The 17,642-nt window shown below is 46.1% G+C and overlaps 2 protein-coding genes across 13 annotated transcripts in view; both read right to left on the reverse strand.

Moving 5' to 3' along the window:
* Positions 1 to 561: 561 nt before the first annotated feature.
* Positions 562 to 14,086, reverse strand: ANHX (anomalous homeobox). 3 transcript variants are annotated; one of them, XM_074844597.1, is made up of 10 exons: positions 13,882 to 14,086; positions 12,033 to 12,306; positions 11,264 to 11,388; positions 10,943 to 11,066; positions 9,505 to 9,691; positions 8,888 to 9,023; positions 8,314 to 8,615; positions 7,461 to 7,608; positions 3,964 to 4,051; positions 562 to 2,077 (listed from the first exon to the last, which is right to left on the reverse strand). In XM_074844597.1, the coding sequence occupies exons 1-10, from the start codon at positions 13,917 to 13,919 to the stop codon at positions 1,985 to 1,987; spliced, it is 1,515 nt and encodes a 504-aa protein (XP_074700698.1). In that variant the 5' UTR covers positions 13,920 to 14,086; the 3' UTR covers positions 562 to 1,984. The 3 variants fall into 3 exon arrangements, with proteins under 3 accessions (XP_074700698.1, XP_074700697.1, XP_074700699.1); XM_074844596.1 differs by having other exon boundaries at positions 7,461 to 7,611; XM_074844598.1 differs by lacking the exon at positions 7,461 to 7,608.
* Positions 14,087 to 14,229: 143 nt separating this feature from the next.
* The window catches only part of DEPDC5 (DEP domain containing 5, GATOR1 subcomplex subunit), a 47,836-nt gene continuing 44,423 nt past the window's right edge, over positions 14,230 to 17,642 (reverse strand). For all 10 annotated transcript variants that reach the window (XM_074844594.1, XM_074844590.1, XM_074844593.1 and 7 more), the window contains 3 exons: positions 17,062 to 17,122; positions 15,894 to 15,976; positions 14,230 to 15,034 (listed from right to left, as the gene is read on the reverse strand). In XM_074844594.1, coding sequence (XP_074700695.1) covers positions 14,739 to 15,034; positions 15,894 to 15,976; positions 17,062 to 17,122 — 440 coding nt within the window. In that variant the 3' untranslated portion in view covers positions 14,230 to 14,738. The remainder of the gene's footprint in view (positions 15,035 to 15,893; positions 15,977 to 17,061; positions 17,123 to 17,642) is intronic.

Consider the following 17,642-nt stretch of genomic DNA (forward strand, 5'->3'; position numbering starts at 1 on the left):
AGCGGTGCGGGGGTGCGGGTCCGGCGGCGGCGGGGTCTCTGCTCTCCCCGCTCCCGCGCAGCCCCCGGGCTCCCCTCAGCCCCGGTGGCCGCGCGCGCGGCCCCTCCCCGCCCCGCGCCGGCCGCCAACGGTCGCCGCGCGCCCGCTCCGCTGTTGCTATGGCTCGGGCGGGGGGCGGCAGCCAATCAGAGGGCGCCAGGATATATTTGTCGCTGTTGCTACCGGCGCGGCGGACCAATGGGGAGGAAGGAGGAGGGCGGCGCGGGCCGCCATGGCGGCGGGAGCTGCGCCTGCCGCGGCCGAGAGGGAGGGGCGGGCCGGGAGCGGGCCCTCGCGGGGTGCGCTGCGGTCGCCCGGCACTTTTCCTCCCCGCACACCAGCTTGGATTCAGCCAAGGCCCCGTTTTCGAAGGAAATAAACGAAAACGTGCGCACAGCCCTTCCACGCACCGCTGTTGTAAACACAAAACCTCCAGCAACAAGAAAATGGCATTTCAAGTGAGATCCACCAAAATAAAGGAAGTGCCAGGGTCTCAACACGCACAAGTGTACACAGGACAGCCGGTGCTAGGGTTTTAATACGTAATTAAATACCATGTGTGAATTATCACTTCACACCCTTATCTTGACAAATGAACCCTGAAGAAAGTCATTCATAACCTTTATTTGCTAACTTTATTACAAAAGGTACTGGAGGCATCTACTTCGTGTATCTCCAGGCTGGAGTTCTGGCAATGATCGTCCCTTTTGCAATACAAATTTTAAAAACAGAAGCAATACTAAGGGAAAATACCCAGAAGACTGCCTGGTGACTTGCAGCAGTAGTTTTAAACCCGCAGCAAGGGTCTGCTTTGTTACTTCATGCCCCACCGCTCTAATACACAATTCTGCTTTTTAGTCTAGAGAAAGAAAGGAAACGAGGCTCCTGATCCGTGAGCAGCGTGAGCAGTGTAACAGGCAGCCTTGAGGCTGGGTTAAGAAAAGTACTGGGCAAAAGGAGCAGTTGTGCAAGCTCCCCAGGAGAGCCTCAGTGAAACAGCTTACCCCTGTGGAGTAAGCAGCCTTCAGGCAAATACAGTATTAGTCCTACACTTACTACGGCGTGTAGGAAACAGAGCCTGCACTACTCACGCTGCATTGCAGGGTGCTCGTCTGAATAGGATGTGCTCGCCTGCCGCTGCCTGGTGTCAGACTGCCGCAGACCACCCGAAGGGTGACAGAATTGCCTTGGCAGTTTCAGTCCATCCCGATCTGGGGACTGAAAATGGATCAAGAGGGTTCAGCAGTTCCCACCTCCTCCGTTCATCCTTCTTTCCTGGGCAATCTGAGTTGCAGGTAGTATTACATATTGACAACACTGGTATGCCCTCCCCCAGTCCCACAAGACCATTGACTTTAGCACTGAAAATTCTGCCATGCTCCAGTTTGTGTTATCTGCGGCACTACAGAGCATGGAACACTCTGGAAGTTACACCTAGTAGTACAACAGAAATACAGAGATGAGAAATAGCAGTATTTTCCCAGCACTTCACTGAGACCTTATTTTCCAGGCCTGAGAAAAAGTTATCCAATATCCACTGCTAGGCAATGTAACTAAATTTGCTGGTTTTGAGTACGGGAGCTTCATTTACCTTCATGATGTAATTAAGGACTCAGATCTGACCAGTGCTATGGGTAGAAATATGTAACTGCCACAGAACCAGTGACTTGGTATTTTTAGCATCTACAGTGCAGCTTCAGACTGTTCCAGTAAAAACCTACAATCCAAAATGCACCTTTTGTTTCTTCTAAACTTTGCAAAATTCTTAATAAAACTGTAACTAAAACAAACTTTGCATCCATTAGAAAAAAACCTTAATCATTCTACCTCATTCTCTCTATTCATCTCCATGTTAAACCCCTCATTCATTTAAAAAAAACAAACAGGAAAGGTTGGGGTGTTTCCTGGGGAAGTGCAGACCACATCGAGCATCTCTGCAGGCAGGTCACATTCGTCCCCCAGCTGAGAATTCAAAGAGCAGCCATGCTCCCCAGAACGTGTCATTGGTTAATGGGTCACCAACTGGATCCTCCAGAACCTGAAAGACACAGGAAGGAATCAAAGCTTCACAACATACGATCTTTAATGATGCTGTTGCTCACAGTGGAAGAGCTCCTTTGGGCAAACATACAGTAGCACAAGACTTTGGCGGGAGGGAATGTCAGTGGCGAGGGCTGTGTGCATGAAGTGACAAAGCCCTTGTTCCCTTCTACGTTCAGGACACGGGTGTAAAAATGACGAGCACAATCAGTGCACAGTTCAACTCTTAGTAATTCAGAGAAGAGCAACTCCCTTCCCTTTGCCTAAGGCATTGGCTCCTACAAAAGCCAGTACATGACAGTGGGTAAGACCAGGATGAAATAATTAAGAAGGGAGTCATCACCTGAACAAGGGAGCTCTGTTTGGGGAGAAATTACACAAAAATGGATTAACGTTTGTTTGTTTGTTTTCTTGTTTTGTTTTACTCTCATTTTGACTCTGATGGGATGTGTGACCTATGAAAAGCAAATTGAAATTCATGTGTGGACAAAAGGAAGTGTACATTCGCACCCCTGTGGTTCAGACATAGGAACATCTGCATATTCCCACAACAAGCTCAAGGCAAGTTGATTCAGCAAGAAACAGTGTCCAGGAAGTCTGTAGAATGCTGTAAAATCATTTACCCGTTCAAGCTCTTCCTTTTCCTACAGCACACAGAAATGTGCAAAAATTGCTTTTCTGAAACCCTGAGCTGAATAATTATTACAAAGATTTGAAGAAGCCCCCTTTTGACATCTACAGGCATCACAGAGTATCTTGCTCCCCAGCCCACATTGCACCGAGTGTCATGTTTCTACACCATTGCAAAATCAGTGCAAGAATGCAAAATAGCAAGACGAAAAATCTAGCTACAGAGACTGCATGCTCTGGAAATCTTAGAAAAGGCTCATTCATTATTAATGCCCAAAGCTTTCCTACTCATCTGGCTCACATTATTGCTGGTAAAAAGGCCACTTTCCAAGATACAGATCTTTATATTGATGCTTTCAAAGGCTCAAAAGAGGTTCTGTTACTGCCCTCAGAGCTGCAGCCGCTTCCTATAATGAGGCCAGCAGATATGGTCTCCTGCTTTTCAAAATCTCTTTTTAAAAGGTTTTCTCCAGCAGCTTACACTGCAAGGGAAACAGAAATGGATGCTAACTGATTGGTAGACCAATGCATGTGAAGCCAAAAAATAGCTCAAGGTACAGTTTAGAGAGGGCTTTCTTGGGTCCTATTTTTAGGGAACGTTTAATTCAGAGATGTGCTCCCATCCCCTTGAAAGCACCCCATTTCTAACTTCTGTTCTCTACTGCCTTAAAATCACCATAAGGCGGCATGCAGATCATGGAAGTACCTTCTTTTATCATGTCCTATAATAATACTGCTCTGTACGCTGCTATCAGCCATCTTGGAACAGCACAAAATCCCTTCTCAGCAATAACACAGACTTGGAAATGAAAATTACATGAACGATTTTAAGAGGTCTGAGAGAGTACTCAAATTCTGCAGAACCCCTCAGAGGGGAGGACCCTCAAGCAGCCATCTTCCTGTCATCTTTTGGTAATGCTAGGTGAGCCCTCCATTGTTCAAAATTTAAATGACACTTTCAATCTGCACAGGTTGCTTTGGCCATCATTTCAATGACACGTTTAGTAAAATCAGGATCTGACAAACAATCCAAGCGGAATAAACAACAAAAACACCTCTCTTTCTAGCATCTGCTGGGTGCTACCCAGGGAATGCCCAGCTTGCTCTGAACTGGATTCCAAAAGGTATGCTTAGATCAGACATCTTTCATGTTAAATACGATGTGAGATTTCCCATCTCCTGTGTGAGAGCTACAGCTGGATAGTGTATATAGGGCTAAGCTCCTTTCTCTGAACATCAGGTGTGTTCTCTTACCTGGCTTTGTCCCAGGGCTTGGCTTTCTGCCATGCAGGGTGCAGAAACAGGTGGGCACTGAGGCTTGCCAAACACAGTCTGACAGGAACTGGAAGAAAATATGATATACAAATGTATTTATGCCCTATTCACTACTTACTGTAATGTTTTGCAGCAGGACAAGAGGGGCTGCTGGCAAGACTATTCATTCAACAGAGTTCTGTTGTCTACAAACCTGCCCCATTTCTCCAAATTGTTATGGCCTGACAATACAGATTCTGCAGTGGGAGGACTAGCCTGACCAGGAGCAGTATACAGGAATGACATCTTGATTTGCAACTTTCCTTATGCCCCCAGAGCACTCTCCATAAACAAGGAGATGTCTACCAAACTGTCTCTTTCCTGGAACATACTTTAAAAACACAGACCGTAAGAGTCAAAACAGATAAACAGGTGGCTTTAGACATAGCCATAACATTGGCTACTATAGCTTTTCAAGGCCGCCAGTGGAGAGTCTGGGGACATGGCTTCCCCATCCACACCTCCCCTGGGGGCTCGGCTAACCTCTTGAAAGAGGTCACAGTGTGCAGACACTGGGTCAAGTAGGAGACACTGGGTACTTGAGGATGGGAAGTTCTCTCCCTTCATCACCAACTCAAAAGCATCTATAATCCAACAACACTGCCCGTACCACCCCCAGGAATAGCCCTGGGTATGAATGGCCATACAGGCCCAGACCAGAAGTGTCAACTAATAAGAGCGTAGGAAAAAAGTAGAAGCAACTGGGCAAGTGTCAAATTGTCCTTCCTTGGAATGACCCCCAGGTTCCAGCAATCAGTCTTTGGACTTCTATGCTGGAGGCTGCATTCAGGCAATTACACGTACTAATGACAAATGGACTCAACCCCCTGACCCCCCAAGAATTTTCCTCATCCTTTTTCATAGCCCACTTACATTGACACGCACAATGCCCTTAGCAACAAATTCTGTGATCTAATTGTGCAACATGCCAAAAAGTAGCTCCCTTTTGTGCATTTTGAACTCGCTACCTGCCAGTGTTGGGGTGCTGGGTTTTCAAGAGGGGAGAGCCTAACAGCAGGAGGATTCCTAGCACTCAGAGCTGGAATCCCAAAAATGCAGGCAGAAGTGGTAAACTGCAATGAACATCTCGGCACTGGTGTTTTCTAAATCAATATGCTGGCTCATAAATGCAGTCTGTCTTGCTTCACAGAGTTCAGTGTGCTTTTCTGTTTGAAATGGGAGGCACGAGAACTGCATGAACCATTAGCTGAGCTACATTCCGCCTGTCCCAACTCGAGGATTGAAGAGGATACACCACCACTATCTGTAAAGGCGAGCATCTGTTTGGTGTCCCACAGGGACTTCCAGTTCGCTAGCTGGAGCAAACTCTCCTGTCAGGCAGCAGGAGCAGATGGAGACAGTCAGCTTCCAGCCTGGTTCCCCCTCCCACTCCCACCTCACAGCCCTGTAGATCATAAGAGGTTTGGATACAGCCCAAGTGTGTAGGACCGACTGTAAAAAGCCCATGAAAGAAATCACCAGGAATTGTTCTAATAAGCTTTCAGACCAAGTCCTTTCCAGGTGAGCACATTTTAAAATGAGACAAGCAGTTTAAGGATCCTTTGGCTGACTTGTAGCTCTACCCCTGCACTTATGAGGAGGGAGCCACAGGTGGTGGCAAGGCAGTGAGAGCATAACACTAAGTCCACTCCAGGTGGGTGACCTTGGCTAAATAATTTCCTTCTCTGTGCTTTACTCTCATCTGTAAAGCAGGGATACCTTCACTGCCCCGTCTTTCCAGGACAGCAACACTCATTTGCCTTACAGTTTAAGCTGTTGATTCCTTCATGAACGCCCAGATGAGAGATGCTCATAGCAACATTATTCCTAAAGATGACTCCAGTGACAACACTTCTTTCTAATCCAGTAGCTCTGTTAGAGGGCTCAGCCTGATAACAAGATGATCCTCATTCATTGCCATTGACTGAGCAGTGATCTTACCTAAGACTACCCACGCAAGGTCTCCTGGCTCTCTGGAGAGAAATTGCAGCTTAAGCAATGCTCATTTCTAAAGAGATTGATGTTCCATAGCATTCATGGTGTTTTGGAGAGTTCAAGGTTTTGGGGGGAGCTGGACCAGGCCACTAAACAGGGTTTATGAGTACAGTTCAAATAACTATATCTTCACCAGAAGGTGTCAACGAAGCAGCAAGCCCTGCCCCTGCCAGGAATACGATAAAGGGTGTGTGGATTCCTGGCACAACTGACATACCCAACAAGGAGACATTCACCATAGATTTCTTCTACTGGTGGAACATATTTTAAAAATAAACATGAGCTCACTCTAGAGTCAGAACTTGCAATTTTAAATCCAGCCAAAATATTGCCAGCAAGCCTCACTGATCTTTCGCCACTGTTTAAAACTGCGAATCCTAAAACACAGACTGAGGTGGGTTTACAATGCCCAGACCTGTGTTCTCCCCAGCAATTCAGAGGGAGGCATCTGACATGAGTGTGAACATCTGTAGGCCCCAAGCCAACTGGGAAACAGGGGTAAATGGCAGAAGTGTTTTTAGCAGGGAACTGGGAGGGAAAACCCCACCGATCTCTATCTCCAGTGAATCACTGCCTTCCCTTGTTGCTTGACAAGCCACAAAGCCTCTCCGTGCCTCTGCTTCCTCATCTATAAAGTGGGAATAAAACTGCTTCTACCTACCTCTTTGAAATATTATTGACAGTGTCATGCTAGCACAAATGCTGGACAGTGTCAAGCAGAAGGGTTATGAAATGGGGCTACTGCTCCTGCTCTGTCTTGCAGATCAGTAAATTCAAGGAACCTCATAATGTCTGTTTGGCAGTGTTTATTTTTCTGTAACATTATAGAAGTTGTATAACATATGGAAGATGGCACAGATTTTTGTTGGTTTGCATTCTGTGAATTTATCTCAAGTCCCAGAGAAAACCTGCAGTCTGAAACATTTGTTGCAGGTGGAAAACAGAAAGACAGAACAGTGCCTGTCTTTCTTCCAATTTGGAAAGCTTGCACTATGGAATAATCGTGTCATGAGGTTATGAAGCTACAAAAACTATTTTAGGATTAATTATGGGCCCTACCAACCCATCCCACAGAATCAGCTCTCACTGGATCAGTATAGGTTATGATTTTCTGCCAAAAAGAAAAACAGGCAAATAGCTCAGAAGCTAAACCTGCTTTAAAGAGAGAGGTTCCTATCTTTTCTGATGAGACTGGTCCTGAATCTCATTTGTGCCACCACTGTAAAATACATATACACTCATACAGCATTTCCCATTTCCAGTGCACAGATACAAATATCTGCAAAATATGATGGACACAAGGAGAATCAGGCCCCTGGAATGAGATGCGTCACTACACTCTTTCTGTAACCCTCTTCAACAGGGGGATCAGGACAAGGCTAACCCACAGCATCACTGTTACTCCTGCCTTTAAGAAGCCCTGTGCTTTCCGCTCCCTTTACCTGTGGGGAAGAATAGATTCCAGGGTCCCTAGCTGTTCTTCTCTAAAGATGAAGCTTTCAACCTCTAAATCTGACTGCTGAATGATTCTTCCTGAACTGGCCTCAATACAGCCACCTTGAGGGACTCTGCTCAAGGGAGCTCTGATACCTGCTGAAATAAATGCTCATATTAGAGACAATTACAGATAACATGACCCCAACCTCTGACCCAGATATTCCTCCCCTCCTTGCTCCACATTCACCAGTCACAGCACTTTCTGTTCTGTTAGATTTACAGCAAAAGCAGGTGGACATCACTTACATATCCTATCAAGCTATTCTGAAGAACAGGGAGAAGAAAAGAGATGGTGGGAATGCTGAACAAGACCAGACAGGAAGGAAACAGGGAGAGAGGAAGAATAGCAGGAAGGAGAAAGGGAAGTAAGAATGTGTTGCTAAAGATGAGCACCATTTCACAGTTAAGAAGTTCGCAGCTTCTGCTCAGGCAATCTTTTAAGAATGACAGGCATTTAAAAACCCAGAAGTTTGCAAACTGACAGTCAGCAGGCAATCCCCAAAGGGACTCTTCCAATGGAAATGCTAAAAGGAATCCACCTTGCTGGAAAAGTACCATCCTATGGAAACAGTTACAGTTTAAGCAACAGAGTAGGTAGGAATGTGTGTTTCAACTCCTTAAATCAACAGGTTTTCTCACTGAGCTACTATGGGAGCAGAACTCCAGAGCTCAAGATAAGCCCTGCTCCCATTTGTCATGACATTGGAAAGCCACATAAGTGAGCAAGAGTCTTTACAACAAAGGGAAGAGAAGCTTGAAAACTCTTAAGGTCAACAATCTGGGTGCAGTTTTACTAACCTTCCATACTTGGGGTCCACATGGAGCCAGAGACTCCTCTGGTGCTGCAAGGGGCCTGCCACATGGCCAGCTGCTCATCTGGGAAGGTAAGGGGCCCGCAAGAGCACAGGACAAAGTTATCCTGCCGGGGGCTGGCATCAGCACTGCTTGCTACTGCTCCGGGCTGCAGGACAGCAGAGTTAAAGCAGGCTCCTGGTTCCAGCATAGTCTCGGTGCAAAAAGCTACAAGCTGTTCAGTATTGCCAGTGGTCAACAAAGCCTTGCTTGCCCTTGCTTCATACAGCTGACTGCTCTGCATAAAGCTGTAATGATGGAGAAAATAAATTAGCCAGACACACTGTTTTGCAAAGAGGAGGGACCCCCCAGCTGAAGCTTTGAATCCTGCCCTTGACAGCTGGGAGATTAACTGCTAGATGCTCTGCCTGCCTGATGCTGGGCATGGAGCGTTCCTATCTATGGAGTCAAGACTCTTCAGTATGTCCCCTGGGAACTGACATGAAAGTCAGATCCACGAACAATTTTAAAGGTTGCTTCATCTCTAAACTGTCACTGTAAAGACTTTTTCATACATCACCTGGATTCCAGCATCTTTAAATACATTCCCTCAGGAGGCTTATTATCCAGATCTGCAGCTGACTGCTCCCACCCAGGGTCACAGGGCATGAGGGTTATCTCCATTTGCTCAGAGCCAATGCCTACACAAGATCCATCTGAAAGGTGCAGGCCAGACAGGTGAAAGAACACTAACAGTCACTCCAAAAAAACAATGAAACAAGTTAATTTGCCAAATGCAGCAAGCCTGTCTTATTCCCCATGACTGAAGTTTGGTCAAGATTCTATGAAGGGGCATGGACATACTCAGTTTTACTGGAGTACTGCCCTGATCCCAGAATCTGAGAGCTAAAACCTGCTGCCTCCCATGTATTTGCTTCCATTTGGTGCCCCTTCTGAGATGGGCATCTCTTTTCACCTGTCCTTACACAGGCCTTATCAATATTTGCTCCTTCTACAGAGTGACAGCCTTTAGCCAAACAATGAGGCACTCCAGTGAAGCAGAGTCCTCCAATGTCCACTTGATCCATCAGCATATAAGTGCTGTTCTGGAGAAGAATAGCCTTCCCTGCTGAGGGAATTTAAAATTGTTTTCCAGCTTTCTAGACTGCATCCTAAGCCCATTAGGAAGAGACAAACCTGCAGTTTGCGCAGCATAGGATCCGTTATCTCGCTGCTCCTTTGTGTGGTAAGTCAAAGCCCTCTCAGGCCATGAGTTGTTGAGCTTTTCCGTATGAGGGAGGCAGGATTTTTGACGTCGACGATAGTTTGCAAACCAGTTATAGACCTGAGTTGGCTGCAAGTTCATGTGCCGAGCTAATTCCTCCTGCAAACCCAGGTGTAAAGAGAGATCAAAGGAAAAAGAATAAACCACATCCAAATAATCAGGCTTTTCCCTTCAGTTCTAAAAGCAGCCCAGCAAAAGAGCTTTCAAACCCAGAGACATTTGTTCACTAGGTCTCAGATAAGTCTATGAGGAGACTGATTTATAAACTCAAAACAGTTGCTGGAAAACACACATTCCACCCTGCTCCCCTAGTCAATTTGTTTGCTGAAGGAAACCATATACCGTTATTTTCTGTTGCTCTATTTAAATGTAAAACCTCACCAAAGCATGCTCTTCCCCCAGAATGACAGCTTCACATCACTAACATTACACTAATTAATGCATTAATGCATTTACCACATTAAATAGTTTTTGCAAACTGTTAGCAGTATAAACATCTGTATCACGTTCACAGAAAAATTTCTGCTGTATTAAACTGTTAAATAATGAGATCACATAAGTGAAGAATGTTTTGGGAAATTAATGCATAAGTGATCATTGCATCCTGACCTTTTCGGACTTAATTATGCAACTTCATTATGCTCCCAATTCAGATTGTTTTTTTAAAATGAAAATTTGGAAGTTGTTTCTGCTTTGTGAAAAGGGTAAAAAATAAACCATGTTCACACTGCAGAACTATTCACCAGGCCACCCTGCCTCATGAGAAGGGTGTTGGAAAAATTGAGCACCACAGAGGCAGACTTTAAAATTTGAAGCCTTCACCTTGCAAGGTAGCAATCAACAAGGATTACTGAATTAATTCACATATCACTTTCATTACAAATTTGTCCCTGTCCAAATACGGTGGATACATGCACACATCAACACAGCCCACTGTGTTTTCAAATTCTGTGAATTTAATGTGATAAGTCAGTACAAAATATATTCTGGTAAGCCAAGTGCAATTTTATACAGGCTATAACTCAGTCAAGTCAGAGCTATTTATCACTGTAATATAACTCTTATGAGTGATGGTTGTTTCGCTGCCTATGCTCAATCACTACAAAATTAGAACTGTTAAAAGCCCAGTGAGGAGTTTATTTTCCCTGATCTTTTTGTCCAAAGCAAATAAAATTACTTAGCATGACTCTGATGATTTTTTAAGGAAACATTTTGGGAAAGATCAAATATGGGGAATCCTAGCCCCACTGGGGCTTCTGAAAACAAGGATTTAGAATGAAACTAGTTATAGATTGCAGAGTTCTGCTTTTCTGTGACAAGAAGGCTTGATTGGAAATAGCATATCCCTACCCGCTGTTTCTTGTCTGGATTTGTTGTCACCTCTGCAGCAAACCTGTGCAGTTGCTGGCGTACTTCATCTGAATAGTTTCGACTCTTCAAACCTTCAGGACAAAGGGAAATAGGTGGAGGATTCCTGTACACAGGAGAAAACAGGATTTAAAAGGGATGCAAAAAGAGTCATTCACATTGCTACAAGTGCTCAAAACGCCAAGAAAAACCTAGATCCAAGAAGCAGCCATCTTAAGATGCAAACAGAGCCTCTGCATCTCTACCCCTGCACCTGCTAACTACAGCAGAGAAAAAAATGTCAGTTCCCCCATGCCATGGTACCTCTTCCTGCAACGGAATTTCTGCAGCGGTGTCAGAAAATCTGTGTGGTGTTTCTCCATAACCCTCCGGTAGTGAATCTCATGCCAAAGTTGCACCAGCTGCTCCTTCTCTTCTGCCTTGCAATACTAAAACAAAACAGTATGTAAGCAATCTCTTTCCAGGTAGTCAGTCAGGCTTCCTATAAAGGAGAAAACCCTCAACAACTAGAAACTTACTCAGAGATTCCTCCTGATTTGACAAAGATGGTAGCATTTTCCAGGTATATGGCTTGCTGTACCTTCTCTAATGTACACAGGGAGCTGCCTGCCTAATTCCTTCTTTTCCCCTGGTGAAAAGGGCCACATTACCAGATCTAGAGGCCAAAATCCCTCGCCTTGAGAGGTGCCATTCAGCCTTCCTCCTATCTTACCATCCTTGCCAAGCCCTCTAAACTTGGCCTCCCCCAGGCTTTTATATCCTGAGCCCTAAGTTTTTCACAAACTCCAAGAACCACCACACTAGAGAACAGAAATCCTGCTTTCACAATCTACAACCAACCCCATAATCACCCAATCACCTTCTTCCCCTTGGCTCATTAATAATAACTGCCTGTAGAGAGGCTTTATCCTGTGCTTCAGGTCAATCAATACACATATCACCTTCCACTGCTGTATGCCAGCTGGAAACACTCCCCGTGCTGCAGTTTGGGTACCCCTCCAATAACAGCTCTACCTACTGTTTTTCTAATATTGCTTTTTGTCTCCATGAAAAACAAAGAACACATCCCTACCTCCAGGAGTCTGCAGGCTGTGTCATGCTGCCCATTACGGACATGAACGAGCACACAAGCTCGGACAACATGGATGTTAGTGAGAAAATACATCTTGTGTTTGCATCCCATCATGGCCCCAACCAGCTTCTCCAGAATAGGAGATGAGGTCTGGAGGTCCTGGCAAAGCTGTGCTGCTAGATCCAGCAGCTTGGCGGGTGGGGGATCCTTGTTTTTATTCCTCTTTAACATGGCCATGAACTGCTTCATCCTGACGTCCTGTTGGAAGACTTTTCTATGCAATGCACAAAGTTGTGGTTAGATAAAAGCTATTATCTCCTATTTTTAGCTTCTATGATATGCTTTTTAATTTTTTTAAAGGAAAGAAAATAACTGTGCTGTTAAAAGCAGCCTGAGGACCAAAAAACACTTAAAATAAAACTAGGCCTAAAGCAGCCCTGAAAGGCTAAAGCCACACTAGGTTTGTAGTTGAGAAAACTGAGCTCAGAAAGACATTAAACTTGCCCCCAAATTCGGAGGCTGAAGGAGGAGGGCTGCTGTGGGGTACTGCACTCTGGGCTGGCCCCAGTATTTCCCAGTTCGGTCTGTGTGCGTGGCTGGGCACACTGGGGCACTGCAGAGTGGCCCAAACACACACCCCCCCCCACCTCCGCCGTGGCTCCAGACCCTCCCTCCCGTTCAAATCAGGGACCCCCATAGCCAAATCACGATATGAAGCTTTACATCCACTGCTTACAGGTTAAAACTACAACACTAAGCCCAGGGACATCCAGGTGAAATTAATGAGGTTTCTCTCCAAAATGGCCCGGCGCAGGCCCGGGGCGGACGGCAGTTACAGCAAAGTGTGACTCAAATGACCGTCGCAGCAGTTTTTCGCCCATTTTCGTGGGGAAAAGAAACCGGCGCGATACCCCACCCCTGGGCCAGCTCCAGCCCCGCCGGACAAAAGGGGGAAAAGCTCTCAAATACCTGCGAGGTTGAGGAGCAGGGACACCCCGGCAGCCCCGTCCCCTCCCGAGGCCGCGGGAGCACAGCCCGGGGCACTCCACAGCCCGCCCCGGCCTCCCGCGGCGAGGTCGCGGTACCTGCCCCCCCCACCCCGGTGCCTGCCCCCCCACCCCGGTACCTCTCCCGCCGCAGCGCAGGGAAAGGCCGCGCTGGGCTGCGCGCTCCGCGGGACCCTGCGCGTTCCGCGGGACCCTGCGCGGAGCCGGCTCTGCCCCGCACGGCCGCCAGCCCAGTCCTGCGGCCGGCACAACCCTCAGCCTCGCCCGCAGGCTCCTGCGGGGGGAGAAGAGCTTTGCGGCGTTCAAAGCGGCCCCGGTGTGCAGGTGCGGAGCCGCTGCGCGCTGCCCCAGCCCTGCACAGGCGGGGGTGCTGCAGGGCTGCCCCTGCACTCCACCCCCCGCCTCCCTTAAACCGCTTTCAGAAAGCAACTGCTGCGTGCACAGCTGCTTTCATAGTAAAACGGTGTAGAAGGGATGGCAGCGAGTTGCTTTCATAGTAGAGAGTAGTTCTTAGGATGTTAGTGGGGATGAGACAGGCAGTGATGAACTGAAAGAAGAGGCCTGCAGCTCAGCCCCCCTCTTCTAGGTGGGTACTGGCTAAAAACAGGTGAGTCATCCTGACTCAGCTTAGGGGATACAGCTGAAGCAGCTATGATACTCCTTGAACCGGCTGCGAACACCACTGTGAAGGTGTCAGCCCTCTGCTGACCCCCGTCAAGCGAGGACACACAGCGCTACCGGGCGCTGCTCGTGCACCCACCCTGCGTCCGCACCGAAATAACGCTCGTGCCAAGTCCAGGTGCTGCAGGTGAGCTTTCTCTGCAAAGACAAAGGCTACGTACTTGAGGGTAGGCATCTTTGTCTTGCTGCATGCAGACATATCCTAAAAATCTGCTCATAATTATCCATGTTCCTCCAATCAGCCGCATCTTGTGTTCAGTTGCCCTCGATTTCTCCTCAGGCTTGGATACGGGCCTTGTGGGACACTAACTGGCTTCTTGCTCCTGCTGCATGACACTGTTCTAGATCCTGAGCTGGAGATAGAAAGTTTTGGATGCTTAAAGGACAAAGCCCCACCATTGAACCTTGAGCATTTCATTATCATGCTGGACATAAGCAGTATTTCCTTTTGGCAATTATTCTCCTTTACTCCCCAGTTCTGTATTGCTGTCTGGAGTTAAAACATCAGATTACTTGATTTTCTGCATTTTTACTTATTTACATGTATGAAATTTAACAAGTGTGTCTCACATTTTATCTTACATATTCACACAATCAGGTACACCTCAAAAGGGAAAGAGGCAGGCTGCTGTCAGGCACATCAGACCCAAATGGCACCAACCCTTTCCAGCGATGGTAAGCTGCTACCATCACACTCTGTGCCGAACCTAACCGCCCTTGAAAACCATCTGCACTCTCCCTCCTTCACCTCTGCTCTAACTGAAGTTTTGGCAATCAAGAACTGCAGCTACTTGAAACAGCTGAGGTCAGGTGATAGCTATTGGCAAGCCCAGAGCTCAGATTCTTTTTCCAAGAGCTTAATCAAATTCTGTTGAATATCAACAGCAATATTGATCACGTCCTCTTGGAGCCTCAAGATGAATCCAACACAGAGGCCCTTTTCCAGTCATCCTTCACCTCTACTTCCTTGCCACAAGGTAAAGCTTCTAGCTGTCTCCCTAAGAGATCCAACCCTATTTCATGGAGCACTAGCATGCATCTTATCTAGACAATCTGTCCAGAACAAAACGAGCCGGCTATCTTTGTTCCAGCAAAAGTCTGTAAAGTCTTTCAGCAACCGATCAGCAAACTTCTCATCTCCAGTGGCACTGGACCTCCACGTTTTCGTCAGCATGGTGTTGTAGGCCCAGTTGTAGCCAATGCGCTCTTCACAAAACATGTTCTGGTTGGTGGAGCTAGTGGAGTTGCGTCGGCGTCGCTGCTGCCCACAAGAAAATTTCCGCTTGGAGTATGGTAGCTGCAAAAACACGGTCCCTGGAGGAAACAGACAGGACTTTAGTCTTAGGCAGACCTAAGTCCCTACAGCTGGTAGCTGAGTCATTAAATTCTGAAAGGGAAACTGGACTGAGTTTCATTTAATTGCCTTTTAGCAAGATAAAAAGCGATACACTTTTCCTCCTTCGCTTTTACATGCTACTTCTTCCTGCAAATTACAGCACTGGGAGAGAGCACACTTAGTCTTGCCCTTCTCTTGGTAGAAGCAAATGAAGCAAAGATGTAGGTTCTGATCCATCTTTCTAACTTTACATCAGTTTCCATTCTCTTATGCAATTTTCCAAAAGCCCTCTTCCTGTCACTGTCTTCATGTCTCAGCAACCTGTCTGAACATACTATTATTTTACTGTAATATGCCATGAAGTGCTGATAGATCACCAACATTTATGAAGAATGAGAGCAAGTGGATCCTAAATGCTTTATCTATCTCCCACACAGTGTGTATGGGTAAAGATGCATCTACAACTGACCTTAAGCATGAGAACAGAGCACTGACTTGTCCCAACATCTTTTCCTCCTTCTAGCCTCTAGATACACATTTATTTACACTGCACTTGGAATAATATTTTTTATTTCTCCATCTCCTGGAAAGAAAAGTTTCAGAAACACTATAAAGCAAGATTTCAAACCAATGCCACTGATTAGCAGAAACACTTTGTGCTTTTCATACTGCCTCTCCAGTTTTCTGGTTTGTGTTGGCCGATACACCTACTTGTCATCTGACTAGAGACATAATGAGGACCAACGTCACTGACACAAAACACAAACTGTATGTAAAATGGTTCTTTTGTTCATAATAGCCTTCTCCTTGCCCCAGTGCCTGCCAAATATTGCTCACCTGTGACATGGATATACTGGGGCTTGTTCTCAGCTGGGAAGTTGAATGCAGAGGCCGAGTATTTATCTTGCACAAATCCAAATCTGGAGAAACAAACACCAGGGGATTTTAAGAAAGAAAAAAAGAAAAAAAAAAAAAAAAAGAGCCACTCCAGCTAGGATTCCTTCACCCCAAGGCAGGGGGACCAGGGAAAACCTTCCCCTATCACAAAGGTTCCCTACTCTTATGGCCTGAAGACAAGGGAAAAAGGGGTGAAGAGAGCTGAGCTTCTCCAAACATTCTCCACTCCTAGGCACAGTGTGAAAGCTTGTAACTCCACACTGATCTCTGTCCTAACTCGTGCTGGAAACAAGAGCACCAGTAGCTCAGTCTGGGAGGGCACTGAGCCGTCTGACAAAATGGAGCAGCTGCACATGAATGAGGGAAGAGCAAGATTCAAGACAGACATTCCTCAAGTATGTTTCAAGCTGTAAGATAAATCTTCTCATGCTGGCCAATATTCCACCCAGAACTTCAAGCAGCTCACCTGACAGTTCTTTGCTGTTTGTAGAATACTTTTTCCTCTCCTGCTTTCTAAGTTAATGAAAGCTTATTTCCAAGCTAAAGTCTATTACAAAAGGCAGTCTCTCTGTCATGAAAAAGACCTTGGCAGCAACACCACAAAACAAGCTGGCAGCTCAAGCACACAAAGGGGTAAGGCTAGATAGTATTCAGTTTCCAACAATTCTGTTTTAAACTGGGCACAACCTCCTATGTACACCTCACATTCCAGCCTCCTGCCTACTGTCAATCATTGGTTGTCATCCAGTTCAAGACTGCGTTAAGTACACATGAAGGAAATAACTGTCCCTTCTCAGAAAGAAATCTGTTTACAGTCTATCTGCTTCTAACTTAGAATACCAGGGCACCTTCCAAAGGCAACACCCTCCCTAGGAGGAAAGTATGGTTTGCTAATGAATGACAGGCAGAAACACTACCTGCCCCTTGCAGCCACAGAACCACCTCCAGGCATTCTAGTTATATTTTAGTCTAATAATCTGCAAGCAGACTTCAAGACAGGCAGACAGCACAGAACCCATGCGATTCAGGAGTGACTGTTCAGCACAGGTCTTCATCCTACATCATCCAGGCAGATATGAACCTTTCAGTCATTCTGCTCCGTACATACCTGTGTGCTATTGCTTCCTGAAGGAGATGCATACGGTCCCAGTATGTTTCTGGTTCGAAGCCTGAAACAAACAAAAAGGTAACAATTACCTAGTAAAGCCACTTTATTTCCTTCTTTTTCAAGAATTCAGTTTTCCTCAGAAGACCCCTGTGCACTTTGTTCTTTTCTAGCCATTTCTTTTAGTCATATTTCTTTCTGTCCGCTGTTCCTTGAATGCCATCTTATTAGAAACATGTCTTGTACACTCCAGTAGCAGATTCATCCCTGAATTTAGCTTTTGTGTCTCTTGAGATGGAGAGGAACATAATGGGGTGTGTGGGGGCAAGAAAGGAGAGTGGGCTACTGTTTATCACCAGAGTGTTCTGAAAATACTAAGTTCAAAGTCAGTGGGGCTATGGTGACCCATATATGGAATTGTCACTGATTGTTTTACATTTACACCTGGGTCAAGGTTTAATGAAAATAAAGAAAACTATCACCTTTATTATTTTAAAACAGAGTCGTCTGCTAATTGTCCCTTCTCAGGATGCAATTTTGCACCTCTCTGCATGGAGATCTTTGAGTTTCCACCTGAGACTTAC

This window comes from Strix aluco, chromosome 18, assembly GCF_031877795.1.
Source record: "Strix aluco isolate bStrAlu1 chromosome 18, bStrAlu1.hap1, whole genome shotgun sequence".
In the NCBI taxonomy this organism is placed as follows: domain Eukaryota; kingdom Metazoa; phylum Chordata; class Aves; order Strigiformes; family Strigidae; genus Strix; species Strix aluco.

Coding starts and splice junctions, on each gene's coding strand:
- ANHX (XM_074844596.1), bottom strand. CDS start 13,919: ATGTCTGCATGCAGCAAGACAAAGATGCCTACCCTCAA. Junction 9,024..9,504: donor CTATGCTGCGCAAACTGCAG/GTTTGTCTCTTC, acceptor TGCACCTTTCAG/ATGGATCTTGTGTAGGCATT. Junction 8,616..8,887: donor TTAAAGATGCTGGAATCCAG/GTGATGTATGAA, acceptor CCATCATTACAG/CTTTATGCAGAGCAGTCAGC.